The 19927-nt window shown below is 60.1% G+C and overlaps 1 protein-coding gene across 4 annotated transcripts in view; it reads right to left on the bottom strand.

The window, feature by feature from the left end:
- Nucleotides 1-19721, bottom strand: part of TP73 (tumor protein p73) — a 56112-nt gene extending 36391 nt beyond the window's left edge. Inside the window, exons 1-3 of one of the 4 annotated variants that reach the window (XM_066270628.1) lie at nucleotides 19540-19721; nucleotides 966-1057; nucleotides 412-538 (exon numbers count right to left, since the gene is read on the bottom strand). In XM_066270628.1, coding sequence (XP_066126725.1) covers nucleotides 412-538; nucleotides 966-1057; nucleotides 19540-19590 — 270 coding nt within the window. In that variant the 5' untranslated portion in view covers nucleotides 19591-19721. Of the gene's footprint in view, nucleotides 1-411; nucleotides 539-965; nucleotides 1058-10396; nucleotides 10437-18719; nucleotides 18793-19539 lie in introns of those variants that run through there. The other 3 variants (XM_066270630.1, XM_066270629.1, XM_066270631.1) reach the window with 3 other exon arrangements.
- Nucleotides 19722-19927: the final 206 nt, after the last annotated feature.

A 19927-nucleotide genomic window follows, 5' to 3' on the forward strand; every position in this document is an offset into this window, starting at 1 on the left:
AAGAGGCAGGCCTGCTAGATCTTGGGCCAAGAGGGGTCCTCCACCACAGGGAGTGAGATGCTGGTGGAGCCTGTCCCCTTCCCCATGAGACGAGGCAACCTGAGAACAAGCCACCAATGGGGAACGCAGAGCAAGAGAGGCAGCTATTTAAACACCTGGATCCAGCCACACCTGAATTCCTTCCTAGCCCTGGATCCGGCCACACTCAAACTCATTCCTGCCCCTGGAGTGACAGTCATGTGAGCAAATACAATACATTTTCTGTTTTGCGATTGAAACGTTCTGACAAACCCATGAAAGGACGCTGTCCCCCAAGAGCATGTTTCTCGGTCCCGCGGTAGCTCCCAGGACAGGACATTTCACGCTGACCGCCCCCGTCCGGAATCCTGCGCAGAGGGCAGCGCCACTCACCATGACAGCCGACGACGTGTCCATGCCCGGCATGTGGAAGACATCCATGCCGGCCTCCGCGCCGCCCGCAGCCTCGCTGCTCCCCGCGCTCGCCTGGGGGAGGTCAAAGTAGGTGCTGTCGGGCTCCCTGGGAAGAGGGGACAGAGCCGTCAGCCCTAGACCACCCAGGCCCGGAGCTCAGGACCCGGCACAGGCTTCATCAGGGAACCCACCCTCCTGCCCCCAGGAGTCCTCAGTCCATGTCTCCGGGCTCCCCTGGCCGCCCCAGCTCCCCCCTCCCCCTTCCCCAACTCTCTCCCCTCCTGGGCCCGTCTCTCCAGGGCTGGTGTGAATGCCAGGGAGGGCTGACCACATGTGGGCTCTGTCCCCCAAACCATTCCTGGCCCTGACTCCCCTGGAGGGCTAGTCAGAAGAAACAGACCAGGCTCTGGACCCTGTGTCCCCAGGAGAAGGCCCGAGGTGGCAGCGCCCCCTGCCCGCCCCGAGTTAGCCCAACCAGGTGGCGGAGGCCACCCTGAGTCCGGCCGTGGGGATGACTCAGAGGAGATACTCACAGAGAGCTCCACAGGTGCTCGAATGTGGTAGCGTCATTGGTGCCGGTGGACCGTGACATCTCCCACGCAGCCGGCCCGGAGGGCAGCTCGCTCTGAGAAGGGGAAGGGTGGCATGAGCCTTCCCGGAAGGCACCCGGGCATTCCTCTTCCAGCATCCTTACAGGGAGGTGGGTGGGCGGGCGGGGTCAACAGTGACACTTGAGGACACCGAGCAAGCCCTGTGTGACCCGCCCTCTCCCCATTTCAGGCCGGTGGGCAGGAGCTCAGCCTAGCAGATGGGCAAGGGGCTTCCAGGAGCCACCACCTCTGAGGTGGGGGTGACAATGGCAGCCCCGGGGGGGCCCTTTGGGAGCATCAATTTAAGGTGTTCGTGTGCCGGGTCATAGTGAGAACTTGGAGACCTATGGTCATGATTATTATGAAGTAGTCTCCAGGTTTCGCCTGGGGTCTTGAGCCAGGCTTGGGGGCTGCTGATGCCCCAGGATGTGGGGACAGCTCAGATGGACAGTCACCCCTCTGGTGATGGCATGTTCAGGGCACACAGGAGGCAGAAGTCCAGCCCTAGGTTTGAGCCTTGCCCTTCCCTGTCGCTGATGGCCTTTCCCTTGGAAGCAGGGTCCACCGTGTGACCAGGATGCGAAAGCAACGCCAAGCCCCCCATAGGGAGCCCACCAAGGCCGAGGCCGTGAAGCTGCTCTGTTACAGGAGTGGGGTCACCACACGACAGTTCCCCCCTCATGGGGGGTGTCTAGGGATTAGAGCTCCTGACCCAGGGCCCTGCTAACCTTTGTCCCTACCCGTGCCTCTCCTGTGAGCCTCCATGCCCAGGCCCCACCTCAAAGGAGCCCCTGCCACCCAGGAAGAAGTGACAGTGACCAGGCTGGTTTCAGCTGGGGCGCCTTGTTTCCCAGTGTGTGGGTGGGGGGTTAGGAAATTACTGCCCCCCCCCACAGGTCGAGGTCTCTGGGTCCTTGGCTCTGAGCTGTGGGAATCAGTCCAACCACAGCCTGGCAGTGCCCAAGCGGGCAGGCCTGGACCTGCCCATGGCCACTGGGAGAGGGAGATAGCCCCTGCAATCTGTCACTTTGTCCCCAGGCAGGCAGACCCTGATGGAGGCCTGCGGCTAGCCCTCCGGGCGGCCGTGTGCTGGGCAGCTGGTCACGGAGCAGTGGCACGCGCTCTGAGGGCTACCGCAGGGACGAGGCGGGGCGGGCGTGGGCGAAGGGGGCCCGAGGACAAAGGTGAGGCTAAGCGGGGGGGAAGGGGGGTCCTAGGACAAGCAGTGTACAAGGGCGGGCGTGGGCGAAGGGGGCCCGAGGACAAAGGTGAGGCTAAGCGGGGGGGGGGGGGGTCCTAGGACAAGCAGTGTACAAGGTGCTGGGCACAAAGCAACTCTTCCGCAGGCTCAGAGAGGTGGTGACCCGCTGAGCTCACACAGCAGGAATGGCCTAGTGGTCTTCTCAGAGTTGGAAATCAACTTAGCCATGTCTACCGCCCCCCCCCACACACACACACCACCAAGCCAACCAGCCAACAAGTATTCAACGCACCACCTACAAAGACTGTAGCAAGGGGCTGGCCAGCACTCACTTGCACACATCCTGTGCTGGGAGGCCACGCCCATGCTGGAGCCAGCCATCAAGCAGCCAGTGGGGCGGAATGTGGGGCATGGAATGGGTCACCGGGTAACCCCTCACGGAGTGGACCTGGGAGGCCGGCGGCCCGAAGCGGTGAGCAAACCCACCCTCACCCATTCCCCAGACTGGCCCTTTCGGAATTGGCCAGGACACCCTCTTGGTGTGGACAGGATATGCCAACATGAAACATCATTGGCTTGGGCCACTTGGGCCAACCCTTCCCTGCCTTTGCCAATGGACCATCCAAGCCCAGAGGTGGAAAACAACTTGATATCGTCACACGGCTGGGTGGACAGCCACAGTCCATCTTCCATCCTGGTGACACTTCAAAATAACCAGAAACAGCCCAAATGTGCCCCAACCAACAACAGATAGATCAACAAACTGGTGTGGGTAGAGGGGCCACACAAGCGGAATACTGCTCGGCCATGACAAGGAACCAAGCTCTGGATACACGCGGTAACGTGAGAGAAGCCAGACGCCAAAAACCGCGTGTCTTACGCCTCCAGTGATTGGAAATGTCCACAGCGGACAGAGCCATGGAGTCAGGAAGTGGACTGGCCATGGCCAGGGGCCAGGGGAGGGAAGGAAGGGGGAATGATGGCTAACGGGTGGGGGGTCTCCTTTGGGGTGATGAGAATGTCCTGGGTCCGGGCAGAGGTGGTGGTTGCACAACACGGTGAATGTGCGAAATGCCATGAAACTGGTCGCCTAAAAAGGGTTCGTTGTATCTTATGTGACTTTTACCTCGATAAAAACTTTTTTAATGAAAGAAAGAAAGAGAGAGAGAGAGAGAGAGAGAGAGAGAAAGAAAGAAAGAAAGAAAGAAAGAAAGAAAGAAAGAAAGAAAGAAAGAAAGAAAGAGCTGGGGTGGCGTCGGGGGAGCCTGGGCACTGCCAGGTGTGTGCACAGTGTGGTCACCTGGCCAGCTGCACAAGTTAAGCCAGCCCCATACCCTGTGGCTGGGGATGCCCACCATCCCCACCCCGGCAGGCCTGAGACCTGAGGCTCTGACCCGGCCCCTGGGCCGGAGGTGGAATCACACTCCGTTGCTTCAGATTTCTCTGAATGACTACCACACACCTGAAGGGAGGTCCAGGCTTAACGGCAGGCACCTTCCTGTCTCCATGTGTCCCCTCACTTCTCCCCACCCTGCCCCCTGTCCTGTCGACACATGTCCCCTTCATGCCCTCTGCCCCATCCCCACGCACGCCAGCCGGGGGCTGCTCACCCTTGGTCGCCCGCCCACTCCCACCCCACCCTGTCTTCTCGGGCCAGGCCAGGCCCCAGGTCTCCTCTGAATCAGGAGGCCCTGTCCTGCTCCCATCACCTGACACCCCTTCAGCTGTGTGGCCCACAGGGCAGGATTGTGGGGTCTCCTGTTACCTGGTCCCCTCTGCCTGTCCCTGCCCAGGGCTTCAAAGAGATACTCCCATTCATGGGGATGACCCCTCGCACCTGCTCCACCCGATCAATCCTCTGACCTTTGTCGCAGGGTCTCCTACTGTCCACCCTCCCACAGAACCCTGAGACAAAGGGTGGACACGTGGCCTGAGCACAGGGAAGGACAGGAAGGAGTCCACACCCTTCCACCCTGGCCATCAGGACACCAGAGTTCAGGGAGGGGTAGCTCTGTTCAGTTCAGCAGAAGAAAGACCCAGAGAACTGCCCCCTGCCCCTGACCCCCGCAAACCATCTCTCTGAGCTGTTCTGAGTCACATGATCAGCATGCGGTGGACCCTTCTCAGCCTTTATTTTACTTTCACTTCCTAAACCCAGATGGCCTGAAGTCTGAGCTGCAGATAAACCAGACCACTGTAGGTGCAGAGTCCTCCTGGGCGCCTTCCCATCACCCCCATGGCCCCGTCTCGAGGGCCCCGGAGAATGTCCTGGTACGCAGAAGTCCCCTACCTGGGAGAACAAGTCCGGCAGCCCCCCCGGACAATGGCCATCTTCCCCGGGCGGTGCCCAGCCCCGTTCCATCACCACGCGCAGGAGTCCAGCCTCCCGGGACCCATGGTGCTGAGAGCCTTCTGCTGCCCCACCGCCCCCAGAACAAGGCTGGCTCTAACCCGGGGGCGGGGCGGGGCCAGGCTGGGGTCCAGACCACAAAGGCCAGGGCCTCCCTCTTTCCTGCTCTCACACCCGTGCCTAGCCTCGTGCCCACAGGAGCACTGGCCAGCCCTCTGTTCCAGCCGGCCGAGTGGGGTGGGGAAGGATGGGATGAGGACAGGACCCTGGGGCAGAGCTGGCCGGAACTATGCCCCGGACCTCCTGCAGAAAGACCCGGCCAGGCGGGGCGTGGAGGGGAGGCTGTGGCTGAGGCCTCCCAGCGACCTGGGATGGCACCTGCTCTCCCTTGCCTTGTTCCAGGGAAGACCAAGCACAGCTGGGCGAGTCAAACAGCCTCCCCATCTCGAGGCAGGGTGCTGCCGTGAGGTATGGAAACAGCTGGACCAGCCGATTAGCTGTCCTCTCTCCCTCTTGGGCCCAGGCCCATTGGAGTGGCGGCAGACTGGAGCCGCCCCCAAATCCCCAGCCCTGATGCTACTCATCCTGACAGCCTCTCCCTCCTGACCTAGCCTCTCCCAACCCAGCCTCTCCTCCCGGATCCGGCCTCTCTCCTAGACCCCAGCCTCTCTCCTGGGCCCCAGCCTCTCCCCTGGACCCCAGCCTCTCCCCCTGGACCCCAGCCTCTCCCCCTGGGCCCCATCCTCTCCCTCCGGACTCAAGCCTCTACAAGGCAAATTACCTCCTCCGGCCTGGATGGGTGATCTCCGCTGACACCCAAGAATCCCTGCCTCAAGAACTTTGAAGTTGCCTGACCAGGCGGCGGTGCAGTGGATAGAGCGTCGGACTGGGATGCGGAGGACCCAGGTTCGAGGCCCTGAGGTCAACAGCTTGAGCGTGGGCTCATCTGGCTTGAGCAAGGCTCACCAGCTTGAGCAAGGGGTCACTCGGTCTGCTGTAGCCCCCCAGTCAAGGCACATGTAATAAATCAATCAATGATCAACTAAGGAGCCTCAACGAAAAATTGATGTTTCTCATCTCTCTCCCTTCCTGTCTGTCTGTCCCTATCTGTCCGTCTCTCTGACTCTGTCTCCGCTACAAAAAAAAAAAAAAAGAAAAAGAAAGAACTTTGAAGTTGCCCAGCAGTTTCAATTTTAATCTAATAGTTGGTTTTGTGCCCTTCTAGAAAGAAACAATAGATGAACAAACCTCCAGAGGTTAGAGGGACCTTGAGGGCCTTTGCCAGGAGAAGTGCGTAGCTGGGAGAGCAGAGTCTTGGGGACCCAACAGCAATGGCCCCGTGCCCTGCAGAAGGGGCTGCCACCAACCAGCTCCCCGGTAGAGGAACACGTGCAGACGAAACGAAACAGAAAATAAGCTTCGCTAGAAGCCCAGGTGGCTGCAGCCCCATCCCACGAGTGCTGCACATGTCTCATTTTTCCGAGCCAGATGGAAACGCGCACAGAGAGGTTAGATCACCCACGCAAGGACACACAGCTAGTCCAGGCAAAGAGTAAAACCCAGCAGTCTGGCTCTAATGTCCTTGCTCTTGACCCCTGAACTCTACCTAGCTTGTTCCCTCAGAGGAGGGCAAAGTTTTCCAACCCGCATTTCCACCTGCACAACCACACACCACGCATCCTTCCCAAGGAAATCCCCTGAGGTCCTACACTCATCCGAGGCCCACTCTGCCCTCTGCTGACCTCTTCTAGCCATCCTTCCATCCCCCCTCACCCCAACATACACAGGTCATACCTGGACCCATGGTTTCCCGCCCTGCTGGTCGGCACTGTCCGACACTGTCCCCCAGTCCCCCTAGGTGCACACAGCCCACCTCTGCCCCTCTGTGACCCTGGACAGGTATCCTGTCCGTTCCGAGCCTCTGTTTTCTGCAGTGTACCCAGCAGGCTGCTGATCAGGGCGCCTGCAAGGGGCTCAGTCAACAGTAGCAAAAGAGTAGCAAGTTGCAATTGACCAAGGGTTACTTAGTATCGTGGTGGCAGATTACAATTGACCAAGGGTTACTTAGTATCAGGGTGGCAGCTGCAGGGGGAAGAATAGACCAGGCTCCAGTCCCCAGGGGCGGCAGGGGGGCCAGGTCTGGTTGCTGCCCCGGCCCTGACTCCTGGGCAGAGGCCTCCCCCTGTCTCCGGTCTCTCGAGGAACAAGGCATGAGGCACCTACAGAATGAGGGGGGACCCAGCACCCCATCACAGCAGAAATTCCATGTGCCCTTACAGGGGCTTGCCAAGGTGGGTGCTACGTCACCTGCCTGCTAGGGCAGCAGAGTCTATGCTTGCTTGGGCTTCCCAGGCGGGACACCAGGAGGAGGGGTCGGGTGGCAGGAGGTCTCAAGGTCCCTGGTACAGGTGAGCTTTCTCTGAGAAGAGGCCGGTGGGGGTTGGCAGGGTGCCTGACGCTGGTAGGTGGGGGAGGCCTCGGTCTAAGAAGGGGCAGGTCATGGATGGACAGTTCAGTGCCCCTGAGCCAGTTGTATCTCCGTGGGGACTTCTGTGGCAGCACCCAGCCACTGCCGGAGCAGGTGCAGGGGTTTGGGCCGGAAGGTTGCTGGCAGAGGTGTGGGTGTCGGAGTTGGTGATGGGGTTCAGACAAGCAGGGGAAGCCGGAAGGGGAGCCAGGAGGAGCAGCACAGAGCCAGAAGCCTTGTGGGGTTGGAGGTGAAGAGAAGCGTGCAGTCAGAGCAGATGTTTGTGTTTGAGCTTTCTACCCTGGCATGTTCCTGGGGATGGCAGGGGTGGCCGAGGAGTGGGTGGCGGCTTGGCACACTCTAGACTTCTTGGACTCTCTGCTGTCGTCAAGCCCCGCTGATACATAGCTCCAGAACCCTGGGTCATCCCCCTCCAAAGCAGAGCCACCCCGGCCCCAGCGTCCTCACCCCCGCCCCTCCTGTGATGACAGCAGCCCCGTGGCCAGTTTCCCTGCTTATTTCTCACCTGTGCCCCAGGTGGGTGAGATCCTGTCCCCGACCCTGGGGACCCTCTAGCGCTGATTTCAGCCAGCCCTGAGTAGGAAGACATCTTCCTGACCTGTGGAGCCTCCAGGGCCCCCACCCCCTCCGCTGGCTGTGGCTCTGCACTCAGACTCCCCTGGGCTAGCCCTTGAGCCGCCCTCGGGAACCGGCACCATCCTCAGGCTCCGTGGCAGAGCGCAACCCCAGCGCAGGTGGCATGTGAGGGACCAACACACCGCAGCAGGAGACGTCCTCCGGGAGCCCTTGCCAGCCCTGGACAGACAGACCCTGCTTCCTGTCATCTCCCTCCACCAGAGGCCAGTCCCCCGAGGGCTCAGTCACTGCCGCACCCCCAGAGCCCAAGCGTGGCCCGTACACACAGCAGGGGGGCAGTCCGTGTGCCCGTGTGTGCAGGAGATGGGCAGAGGCCCCTCAGGACTAACAGTTGCCATTGTTGGAGAAGACTTGGGAACCACCAGGGAGGGTGTCACGGTGGAGTCCTGTCCTGACCAGGCACCACCTGTTCGCCCACTGGGCTACTAGGCACCCCGGCTTTTTCCGTCTGTCTCTCGCAGTCCCCGGCCTCAGCCCTCTTTCTGCCCCAAGGGATCACACTTCTGCAGGCCAGTGGCCACCATCAGGGAAGCTGCTCTGCAGCTGGAATCTTCTCTTCCCCAGCCAAGCACACGTGCTCCTTCAACGGGGCCCTGGAAGTCGTTCCCAGGTGTGGTTCCCACCTGGGCACCCTTCTCAGGACGTATCCCACCCTTTAAAGGGAACACCCCACTCAGATGCGCCCCCACCCTGCAGAGGCTGCCATGACCTCGGTCCATGTGCCCCTCACTTGCTGCAGAAGTTTCCATCCGTGTTCTAAATCAGTGGTCCCCAACCCCCAGGCCACAGACCGGTACTGGTCCGTGGGCCATTTGATACCGGACCACAGAGAAAGAATAAATAACTTACATTATTTCCATTTTATTTACATCTAAGTCTGAAAGATGTTTTATTTTTAAAAAATGACCAGATTCCCTCTGTTACATCCGTCTAAGACTCACTCTTGATGCTTGTCTTGGTCACGTGATACATTTATTCATCCCACCCTAAAGGCCAGTCCGTGAAAATATTTTCTGACATTAAACTGGTCCGTGGCCCAAAAAAGATTGGGGACCACTGTCCTAGAGGACACGGCCTCAGCCCACACCCCCTCCCTGGACCCTGCCACCAAGGGCATCTGTCTCTGCCCCCAACCCTGGATGGTCTTCCTGACGAGGTCACCCAGAATCTACTGTACCTCCTCTGTGCCAGCCCCAGCCCGGGTGCCTCTGCATTTATTGAGGTTAACCCTTCAGGTCACCCGGGGAGGAAGGCCTTGCCACACCCCACCTCCCTCCGGATGTCCCTACAGAAGCACCCACAGCCCTCAGGTCAGGAGGCAGCAGGAACAGTGAGGGAGGGGGGAGAGCCACCTGGGCCCCCCCCCCCGGAGGTCTCAGCCAAGGTTGGCCTCCAAATCTGTGGGCCCCAGGGAGTCAGTTCTGGGGCGTGGCTCCCAGAGAGATGCAGTGACATTTCTGTGGAGGGCACCCTGGCGGGCACATTGTGGGCCTGGAGAGCCTGGAGCGAGGCAGGCCTTGGCGGGTCTGGGTGAGGTAAGGGGAACACGGACCACGCGGATGGTGCTGGAGGGGCCGGAGCAGACAGAGGGGTGAGGGCATGATTCCTGTCTCAGGACACCCTTCCTAGCTGATTCCCATCGGCCGACGCGCGTTGGAGAGAACGCCCTTCGACCCGCCGCGGGCTCGGGCGCCCTCTGCACTAACCTACATGTACGCACGTTCCGGGGCGCCTCAGCTGCGCCAGGCGTGGGTGCCCGTCTGTCTGTGGGGACCATTTGCATACCTGAGGGTTAGTCACCTCTCGGTCAGTTCCTCACCCTCTCACCCTCCGTGCTACTTGAGTGGCATTGGGTGCAGGGATGGGAACCAGGCGCTCAGCTTGCCTGTTGTCCCCCTCACTACCATCTGGGTGCACGCTCGCTCACTCGTGTACACACACACACACACACACACACACACACACCGCCTCTCTCACAGCACTCCCCCATACCAGCTGCTCCCCTCAAGTGGGATGGGACCCTGAGGACCTCTGGCCTTAGGAGTCCAGCCCATAAGCAGAACAGCAGTGGCAGGTGGGCCAGACACAGAGCGTGGGCTCCCCAACCCCCCAAATGTCCAGGACTTGGGGGTGCCCTGCGGGCAGCTGGAGGAAGCCAGGGAGGCCAGGGCAGCCCTTGGGGCCCCGTGCTGAGGAAGGGAGCTGGGAAGGCAGGCCCCGGGTTTCTCCCAGGAGGCCAGGAGACGTGGCCCCTAGCGGGGCAAGCCCCTGGACCTGTCTGCCTGGGCATTGCTCGGTCCCTCTGGGGTGAGAGGTAGAGAGAGTTCCTGGTGGGTCCCAGCGTGGGAGGCCGTAGCGTCAATGCCAGTTCTGCCCCTGCTCAGTTGGTGCCCAGACCCGAGACCATGCGGGTTGCACCTCAGTCCCTCTGGGGGCAGTTGGTTCCCACGAGTGCCAGGAAGCTGGGGCCGCTCCTGCTCACCCAGGTCCCACCAGGGGACTCACTGGCATGACCTCCACACACTGGCCTAGCGACCAGCCAGCTTGTCTGCCGCCCCTGCTCCAGGGCACCCTGCAACAGGCACCGGGCGGCAGGCAGTGGGGAGAGGGCTCGGCACCCTGGGTGGCCCCGAGGAAGGCGGCAGCAGGACCTGAAGCCGGTGCCTGGCACAGGAGGGCCAGGCCAAACCCAAGCCTACCTTGGCAGAGACTGGGCCAGGAGGGTCTGTGTGGAGGGAAGGTGGCCAGGAGGCCCCGCCACGGCTTGCTCGTGGCTCGACAGGCAGGCGGTGGCAGCAGCGTCCCGGTAACCTAGGTGATGACATTGGAGCCGTGTGGCCAGCCCAAAGCCTGGGGCAGGCCGGGGCGGAGCATGGCCTGGAGCCCTGGGGCCTCGGCTGGCTCCGGTGCTCCCAGAGCTGTGCCCTCCGCCTGGTGAGCCCCGGCCCGCCGTGGGAACCCAAGCTAGAGGGGGAAGAATAGACCAGGCTCCAGTCCCCTTGACCCCCTGGGGTCAAGGCCGCTGCCCCACCCCTGTGTCTGCACGCTTCTCTTCTGCTCCTCGCCCTGGAAATCCCCAAACACACAGAAGTCGAGGGAAGGGTACAGGGACTCTGTCCCCAACCTGAGTCAGTCTGTCCTCTGGCCCAACTACAGCCCGCAGGCGGTGCCATGTCACCTGCCGTGTGACAGGAGGGGTTCTGACAAATACGGACTCAATTTTTCAACCAGGAAATTGCTGACATTCAACTGTATTTGCCCTATTAACAGGCACATACGTGTACACACGTGTGCGAGCACATGCTTGTGGGAGACGCTGGTGGGATGCCCCGGGGCAACCAGGGGAGGCCAGCGTTATGCCAGTCACCTGGGGAAAGTGGCTCCCACTCAGGGGCTGCTCCTGTGAAAATGTCAGACGGCACCTGCGGGCTCCACACGGACACATCTGTGCATAGAGCCCCACACCAGGTACAGGGCCCGCGCCAGGTGCAGTCTGTGGGCGTGCACTCTGGGAGCGTGGCTGCACCAGCGACTCTGAACCGGGCACCCACTGCCCATTCCAAGAGGAATGGGCGCATCCAGGGGTTGGGGGGTGACCTCCTGGCACAGCCCCTACCCCACCCTCTTCCCCACAGAGAGGCTGGGGGCTGGCCCTGTGGCTGAGAGGCCAGAGACACAGCCCCACACTCTTCAGGTTGACGTTACCCTGCTCTCCCTCTGCACAGCTGCTGAGTGGTGGCCACAGCTGGACCTCGGCCACCACCTGGGTGGGGGCACTCAGCAGCAGCTCAACGTGTATCAGCGCACCTTCTCCCCCATGGCACACGGGCTGCGAAGCTCTCCCCGAGGCAACCTTGTTCGAGCCAGGACCCGAGGATAAGCCAGAAGGTCCAGGTGTGACCTTCATTCAGGTAAGACCTTGTTTATTTGATGGGATGAGAGCCAAAGGGAAGCTAGGCACGTTGTCTCAGGCTCCTATCGCTGCCGCAATAAAGGACCAGGCGGTTAGCGGCTTCAAAAACACATTTATTCTCCTACAGATCTGGAGGTCGGAAGTCCAAAGTGAGTCTCGCAGGACTAGAATCACAGTGTGGGCAGGGCAGGCTCCTCCTGGGGCCTCCAGGACATCTCTTTCCCTGCCTTTCTCCAGCCTCCGCCCTGATTCCTGGCTCAGGGACCCTCCCTCCACCTTCCAAGTGCTCCCTCTGCTCCCTGCTTCCGTGGTCATATTCCTGACCCTGAAACCCCACCTCTCTTCCCTCTTACAAGAAACTGTGAGACACTGGCCCTCCAGACACTCTCGGACCGTTACCCACCTCAAGACCTTTGACTTAGTCACAGTCCCTCTCGCCACGTGAAATTGAGCACAGTCATAGGTCCTAGTGACAGGTAGGGACGTGGGTCAACTTTGGGGAGCCATCCTTCTGCTGTCACCAAGGTCCTTTTTCCAACGGCATGTCACCTGGTGAGTGCTCAGCGAGGGCTCCGCGAAAGCTCCAGGGCCTTCAGGCGGAAACCCTGCTGCGCGCTGGCCTATTGGCGCAGACCCTGAGGCCGCTGTGAGCCCAGGTGCTGTGCTTACTCATTTCTGAGGCTGAGGGGTTTCTAGCGCTCCCCACTCCTGCTTGATGACTCAGAACACACCTCTCTGAGGTCAGAGGTTTTGCGGGCTAACAGCCAAGGGGCAGGCAAAATGGGCAAGTGGGGCAGGGGGACCCCTCCTACCTCTCGGTGTTACATACCCCCCCTACCCCGTCCTTTGCTTCTTCCACACCTCAGTATTCACCCAGCAGCTCCCCGTGAACAGGGATGAGTCCCTGGAACTGTGTTTGCGAGTCAAACAGCAGACAGACCTCCATGGACACAGTAAATCCTTCATAGCTCTCCCACACACACCTCAAAATACTGCTCAGGATGCACCAGGCATGACTTTTAGCATTTTACAAGTTATATACATCAGTCACCTAGCCCTCCTCACACATCCACCCCATGAGAAACACTATCACCTTCCTTTTCACAGATGAGAAACTCAAGGCACAGATACTATGTAACTTTCTCAGGTACATTAGTCAACAGCGCAGTGGCAGCCACAGCCTGGCCGCAGCCTCAACTAAAAATTATTACAAAATGCCTCCCCCTATACGTAGACATCCATTCTGGGCAATGCCAGCTGCCTGTGTCTTGTGAGTGCCACTAGCTACTTCTAGCCCGCCTGCTGGTGGAGCCCATCAGCCCTGCTCTCTGGCTGCTTCCAGACGGTGCTTCTGCTTCCGCTGGTCCCGACTTTTTAGATCCAAGCACCACCCATCTTGCTTGGTGGTCGCCACCTGTCTCCACCCCTGGCCCTGAACAGAGGATGTTCTCAGGGTGACCACCTGCTCCCAGCCCTTGGCAGGGGAGACTGGCCCTCCGGTGAGCCCTGGGTGTAGCCTCCCGGAGTGCTTGCTGGCCACCCTGCCTCCCACTCGGGCTGCCTGGGCCCTGATGTCACTGAAGGGCGAGGCTGCTGGCCCCTAGCCCCCAGAACAGGACCTGGTGAGCTGCAGGCGGGCAGTAAGGAATGATCAGTGAACAAACCAAGTCCTCAGTGACATATACCGCGGAGCTCAGCACCGCATCCCTTGTCTGAATTGTGAAATCCGAGAAGCTGGGGACACACAATGATTCCTTCCCTCCGGGTATTTTGTGACCCACTTAATGTCGAGACCATGAACATGGTCACAGACGCACAGGTGAGCTTGACTGTGGGGTGTTTCTATCAGATCCCTGGGTAGCATTATAGAATACAGGATTCAGGAACTGTTACTTTTCTAAAAGAAAGTTTTTAAAATCTGCATTCTGAACCACCCAGAGCCCAAGGGTATGAGACAAGGGATGGTGGGCCTATGGTTTAATTTGGACCATGAGGTGGGGCAGGGCACATCCAGTTAAAAAGGCCCCACCAACTCCTCATAGGGTCCTCAAAGAGCCCCGAGGCCCAGTTATGAGGCGCCCGGATGATGGCCTTGGGTGGCACTCCCTGCGACCGGGGGTGCTGAACTGTCTGCTGTCCCCACCCTCCCCTTCTGGGGAAGAGAAGACATTTCCCCCTCATCTTACAGAAGCCAAGCTCTGAGAGGTCCCAAGAACAAGCGAGCAGGTCTGGGGTGGATTCACGCCCACCTCCGGCGGAGTCTATAGTCGTCCCCCCTCACCATGGCTCGTCACCTCTTACCACCGTGGATCCCTGTCAACGGCACGTCCTGGGATAGCACACATTTCAAAAGGTACTAAAGGGTTCAGACAGAGCAAGGCAGGTGACACACCCACGGGGTCACCATCCCCAGACCCCGGCTTCCTCCCCAGAACCCCCACGGTCATCTGCAAGGCAGGTGACACACCCACGGGGTCACCATCCCCAGACCCCGGCTTCCTTCCCAGAACCCCCACGGTCATCCGCAAGGCAGGTGACACACCCACGGGGTCATCATCCCCAGACCCCGGCTTCCTCCCCAGAACCCCCACGGTCATCCGCAAGGCAGGTGACACACCCACGGGGTCATCATCCCCAGACCCCGGCTTCCTCCCCAGAACCCCCACGGTCATCCGCAAGGCAGGTGACACACCCACGGGGTCACCAGCCCCAGACCCCGGCTTCCTCCCCAGAACCCCCACGGTCATCCACAAGGCAGGTGACACACCCACGGGGTCACCAGCCCCAGACCCCGGCTTCCTCCCCAGAACCCCCACGGTCATCCACAAGGCAGGTGACACACCCACGGGGTCATCATCCCCAGACTCTGGCTTCCCCAGAACCCCCACGGTCATCCAGTCCATGGAGAGTGAGTCTGTCAGGAGATAAACATAATGGAAGTTTGAACAACGGCAGAGAAAAGCAAGGGCCTTCGGGGACGTCAGGGTCTGAGGCTCCCTCCCAGTGACCTCAGGCAGAAAGTCCTGAACTCTGATGACACAGCCAGCAGCCAAGCGCAGGGACAGGACGTCTCATACACACAGTCATCTCTAGCTTTCTCGGTTCAAACCTGCTTTATATGTTTAAATGGCTTGCTGTAAGTTACACTGTCACACGTGGCCCTTTCTCCGGACTCCGGTCACTTACCTGAAGATGTGGGAGAGTACGGGGTGCTCCTGCAATCACACCCCACCCACCTCAGCCTTCCATTTGGCTTTTTCTTTTTTTCTTTTTAACCGGAATTCACTATATTCATGTTAATCCAATTAGCTCCCCATTGACCAATCCTTCGTTCTTTAATTTGCAGCTTCTTTCTAAGAGCTTGAGGACTCGTTCACAACTTAATGTCGCCTCCTCATTACTGCCAAATAATTAGACAAGGAGCATCCCTGATCAAAAATTAAGAACCTGGGAGCAAGTTGGAGCTTGCCTCCCTCCTCAAGGCAAAAAAATAAAGTAAAACAACAGGAGGCTCTTAATTGTGGGTTTTGTTTGCCCTCACTGACCGCGGGAAGCAGGGCACATTCTAATCACAGAGAGTTGGTCACAGCTCACTGAAGACCAGCGGTCCTGTGATTTACACGCTAAGGACCAGCAGCCCCTCTTGTGACAGGCATCCCCCACTCTCGCAGGAAGCAGGTCTAGGTGATTTGCTTTTTATTTACTCATTTTTTTTTGTATTTTTCTGAAGTGAGAAGTGGGGAGGCAGAGAGACAGACTCCCGCATGCACCCGATTGGGATCTTTCCGGCACGCCCACCAAGGGGCGATGCTCTGCCCATCTGGGGCGTTGCAACACGCCTGAGGCGGAGGCCATGGAGCCATCCTCGTCCTCAGCACCTGGGCCAACTTTGCTCCAATGGAGCCTTGGCTGCAGGAGGGGAAGAGAGAGATAGATAGAGAGGAAGGAGAGGGGGAGGGGTGGAGAAGCAGATGGACGCTTCTCCTGTGTGCCCTGGCTGGGAATTGAACCAGGGACTTCCACATGCCAGGCCCATGCTCTACCACTGAGCCAACCGGCCAGGTCCAATAGGTGATTTGCTTTATAAACGGTTGTCCTGCCCGGGGCACAGCTTTCCCCTGGCAGCCCCAACGGCATCTAGGGAGGGAGGGCTGCTGCCTTCTCTGCAGCAGAACCCCTCTCTGTGGCCACCCAGCCCCACCCTCCTGACAGCACAGAGAGGCAGGACTGACAGGGAGACTCCCTGGCTGCCTGCCTTGGCCTCACACCAGCTTGCCCCCGCCACACTGCCCCCCCCCACGACCCAGCCCCGAGGGAGCGGGCCAGAGCAGCCTTTGTCTGGCAGGTGGGCCCTGCCTAGGTGAACCCTGAGGCCAGGAGTCTGCAAAAGAGAAACCCCGAGATATTTCTCATGCGTTTCAGCCCAGTAGAAAACACAGCCCATGTGGTCAAGTCCCAGGAAATTGGTGGGCATGGTGAGGGGCCATCTTCCCTGCCCACTTTAAACGATACAATTCAACCCAGGCATCCCTCTCCCTGGAAGGCACCTGCCCAATTAGCCAGATGCTTCCTGAGATACCTGCGCCTATCAACCGCCACACCCCCCCCACCCGCCCAGGGCCTAGCACTTCGGAGCAGCAGATGAGTAATTAGCACCCCCAGTACCCTCCCCACACCCCCAAAGTCTCTGGGGGTGATTCACCAGATGGCAGTGGGTGAGGACATCAGGGACAGGTCCTTTCCATGTGCCTCCACTCTGTGCAGGGTCACAGAAGACAGCAAGCCAGGCTGCCCAGTCAAGCCCTGCACGTTGGCCGATGGGAGGCAGTACTGGTAATACCCACGCCCTTGGTTCCCACCTAGAGGGAGGGGGTGGGGCTGGACCAGCCTTTCCTGGGCACCTCGGGTCTGCCCTCTGGGGTTCTCAGGTGTGTTCCCAAGGGCCACTCAGAGAAGAGAAGGCTGTGACCTCCCCAGAGAGAGGAGGCAGAGGCTCCTACAACATAGGGAAGCAGGCTCATGACCCCCACCTCTTCCTACGGAGCAGAAGTCCGGGGACTTGACCATGGCCACGGTGGAGTCAGGATTTGTACCACTAGCTCAGGGCCCCAGTGGCTGCTCGCTCCGCACCAAGAGTAGCAGCAACTGTGGCCGGCCTGACTCCAGCACCTGGCCGGCATGGCTGGTACGTTCCAGCTTTAGAGCCCACCTGTGGGTGGGGGTGGGTGCCCAAACACACGGCTCTATCACCCCTATCGGCAGGTGCATCAGAGACGGCCCGCTCAAACGCCTCCTGTTGGTACTCATCCTGGCACCCAAACACGAGGGCAGACAGTGGTGAGTGGGGCTGGGCGTGCCAGCACGGTGTTGCTGCCCCTCTGTGCCCCTCCCCTTCCCAGGCTTGTCTGGGGGTGGGATGGGGGAGGCAGATCCAGCTGCCTTTATCCTTGGCTCCTCTAGGTCTTGGGGAAATCTGATTCTGTCTCCAAGGCTCACAAAGTTTCCAACCACTGACCCTGTAGTGACCGCCAGCAATGTCCCCTCCGTGGCCTGAGACCTGCCTTTGGTGTCTATATCTCCTCTCTCCCCTCTTCATCCCAGAAGACACCTTCTTGCTACCTGACCTCTCCCCAAAGCGGTCCTCTCTCATTCCCACCCTCTCAGAGGGGCCTCCCGAGACTCCTCCAGCCTGGGCTGACCCCTACACCTCCACAGCCACTCCATTCGTGGCCATCCGTCATGACAACCCCAGGGAGCTAACAGTTACCATAACACTGGCAAAGCGCGTCTGTGATACATTTCTTTATTCGCGTATTCACTCATTCATTCATATCTTGTTTCTAAAAGCGTGTGCATGATTCTTAAATTCTTATGCTGTAGCAAAATTTCAAACATGCTATCTTTTTGTTCTTGATTCAATGCCTTTTTAAAAAAATATTTTATTGAATAATCGAAAGATGGGTGGCTGGACTTCTATAAACCTCAAAGGGACGATGAGTGTTCTGTAGGCTTACAGGACTCATTTCTCCCCAAAGCTAATTACTAAGGCTAAACAGATAAACACCAAGGACAGCAAACCCAACCCAGCCGAACCGTTGCGTTGATGGTCTCTGAATGTCCAGGTATTTAGTTAACAGACCACAGCACATTTGGACTGAATGGCCTCTGGTCAGATGCTAGCCCCACACTGTTTTCCCAGTCCCTTGCTTGTTGACAATGGTCTACCTGTCACCTATCTATTTATGTAGACATGTGCATACTTTGGGTATATCTGTTCAGAGACTAGACAAAAATACAGGCTGAGTAAGAAGGTAAGAATAGCTCCTTGGTTTAAAGGCTAAAAGGACAGTGGCTTGGTGGGGGGGGGGGGGGGGAAGGAGGTCAAGGAGAGAGGGGAACCAGGAACAGGGCTTGTCTCCAGCCAGGCTGCCAGGCCGCCCGTCCCATCTCCACCTGGAACAGACTGGGAAGGGCATCCCAGGCCAGCTTAGAGCCACCAGGAGACGCTCCTCTAGAACCTATCTCCTTGGTAACCAACTCCTGGATCCAGCGAGGCAGTCCCTCCTGCCTCTGAGTTCTCCTGGTCTAGGGAGCACCTCGGGGCTTGGGGGTGAGTGGCTAAGGCCTTCACACCAGAAAATCGCTCAAGGATACCGAGTGAGTGGGCACTGGGCTGGGAGGAGCTTCTCAGCAACAGGCAAGCTCCCAACTTCCACCGAACCTGCAGGCCGAGCCTCGCTCCAGAGCACAGTTGGAACCTCCCCTTGGAAGCTGGATGAGGAGGGCTTAGCAGGAGGAAGGCCCCTCCGGGAACCCCAGCAAGGACGCTCCTGGCCCCAAGAGCCCCCCTCCCCGCGCTGCGGGCAGCACCCCGCCTCTCCCGCTCTACTCCGGCTGGGTCCCTTCCCATGAGCCGGTTCCAGGAGCCGGTCGGACTCTAGACGATACCCTATGTCACCCTCTCTCCCAGTTAGTGCAAGGTCTCCCTGTCACTAGCTCCCAGCTTCGGAGCCACTAGCTGAAGCGCCTTCTGCCCTGCGCTCCAAACTCCGCAGGCGGAGCCGAGCCGCGCTCAGGTCCCTCTGGCGCCGGATCCCTGCACTGCCTACCTGTGGCCGTCGGAATCCCGGGCATCGATACCCGAGCTGGACCGGCGCTGACCCCGGATTCTCCAAGTAACCCCCTTCGTGGGTCCACCGGGCCCTGGCCGCAAAGCACGGAGGTGGGGTTGGCGGTGGACCCGTCGAGGCGGGTTATATGGGCGCTGCGAGGGGAGGCGCGCGGGGAGGGGGTGGCAGTGGGCGTTAGCGCCTTCAGCGGCCGGCGGGGCGGGAAGAACGCGGGGCTCCCGGGCCAGGCCGGGGCCGAGGTTGCTGCCCGGCGCTCCGCCCCCCCAGCTGGCCGCATCCGAGTCGGGGTCCCCGGGCGAGCTCCGCCCCGCTTCCTTCCCGCCGCCTTTTGGCGGGTGTCACCCCTGCAGAGCTGCGGCCACCTGGCTGGACCAGGATCCCGTGCGGGGTCCTGCTGGCGAGAGTGAACCACGACCCTCCGCCAGCTTGGGGGCGCGGGCAAGGGCGCGGGAGCCGAGGAGGTGGGTAGAGACGCAGACTCCGCGTCCCGACGCCTTCCTTTCTCCCAGACGCCGCACCTTCCCGGACACCCGGGTCTCTCCTCTCCTCCCCCCTAGCACTGGGCTCCTGTGCGCTCGCTCGGGGCGCTTGGAATCCACGCGCAGGGGAAGCGCCGCGCATGGTGTGTGTGTGTGGGCGGGGGGGACCAATCCGCAAAGTGTCTACTCCGGCTGTGGCCTGCTGGGCGCAGGTGTGCGGGTCCGGGCCCCAATGCCGGAAGCTGGGTGAAGTCCTTTTTGTTCGGGTGGCTCCAGCGGAACTTCTCCGCTGAGGAGGGCGCGCCACCCCAACCACTCACCGAGCCGAGGTCACAGCGGCGCCCTCGCCCTGCGCAGCACTGAGGTTCCATTGGGACCCTCTGGGCATGACTCTCTGGGCCCCAGCCCGCGCTCTTCCGGGGCGGAGGCTGTGCTCCATCGCACCTGCGGAGTAACTGGGGACACAAACGCTCACGCGTCGTGTCCCGCACCCTGCTCCCTCCCTCGCCCCCACCCGCTCCTGGCCTGCGGTGCGGAATTCTGTTGTGTTTGCGCAAGTGTGCGCGAGTGTCCACGGCAACACGTGGGGCGTGCCCCCGGAACTGCTCTCTGCGCCCAGAAACCACCTCGGGCCAAGGCTTCCCTCCGGACCGCGACGCCTGCGGCTTCAAGGTTACAACCCCTTCCGCCCCACAGAGGCCCCACAAA

This window comes from Saccopteryx bilineata, chromosome 3 (genome assembly GCF_036850765.1).
Source record: "Saccopteryx bilineata isolate mSacBil1 chromosome 3, mSacBil1_pri_phased_curated, whole genome shotgun sequence".
NCBI classification, from domain to species: Eukaryota; Metazoa; Chordata; class Mammalia; order Chiroptera; family Emballonuridae; genus Saccopteryx; species Saccopteryx bilineata.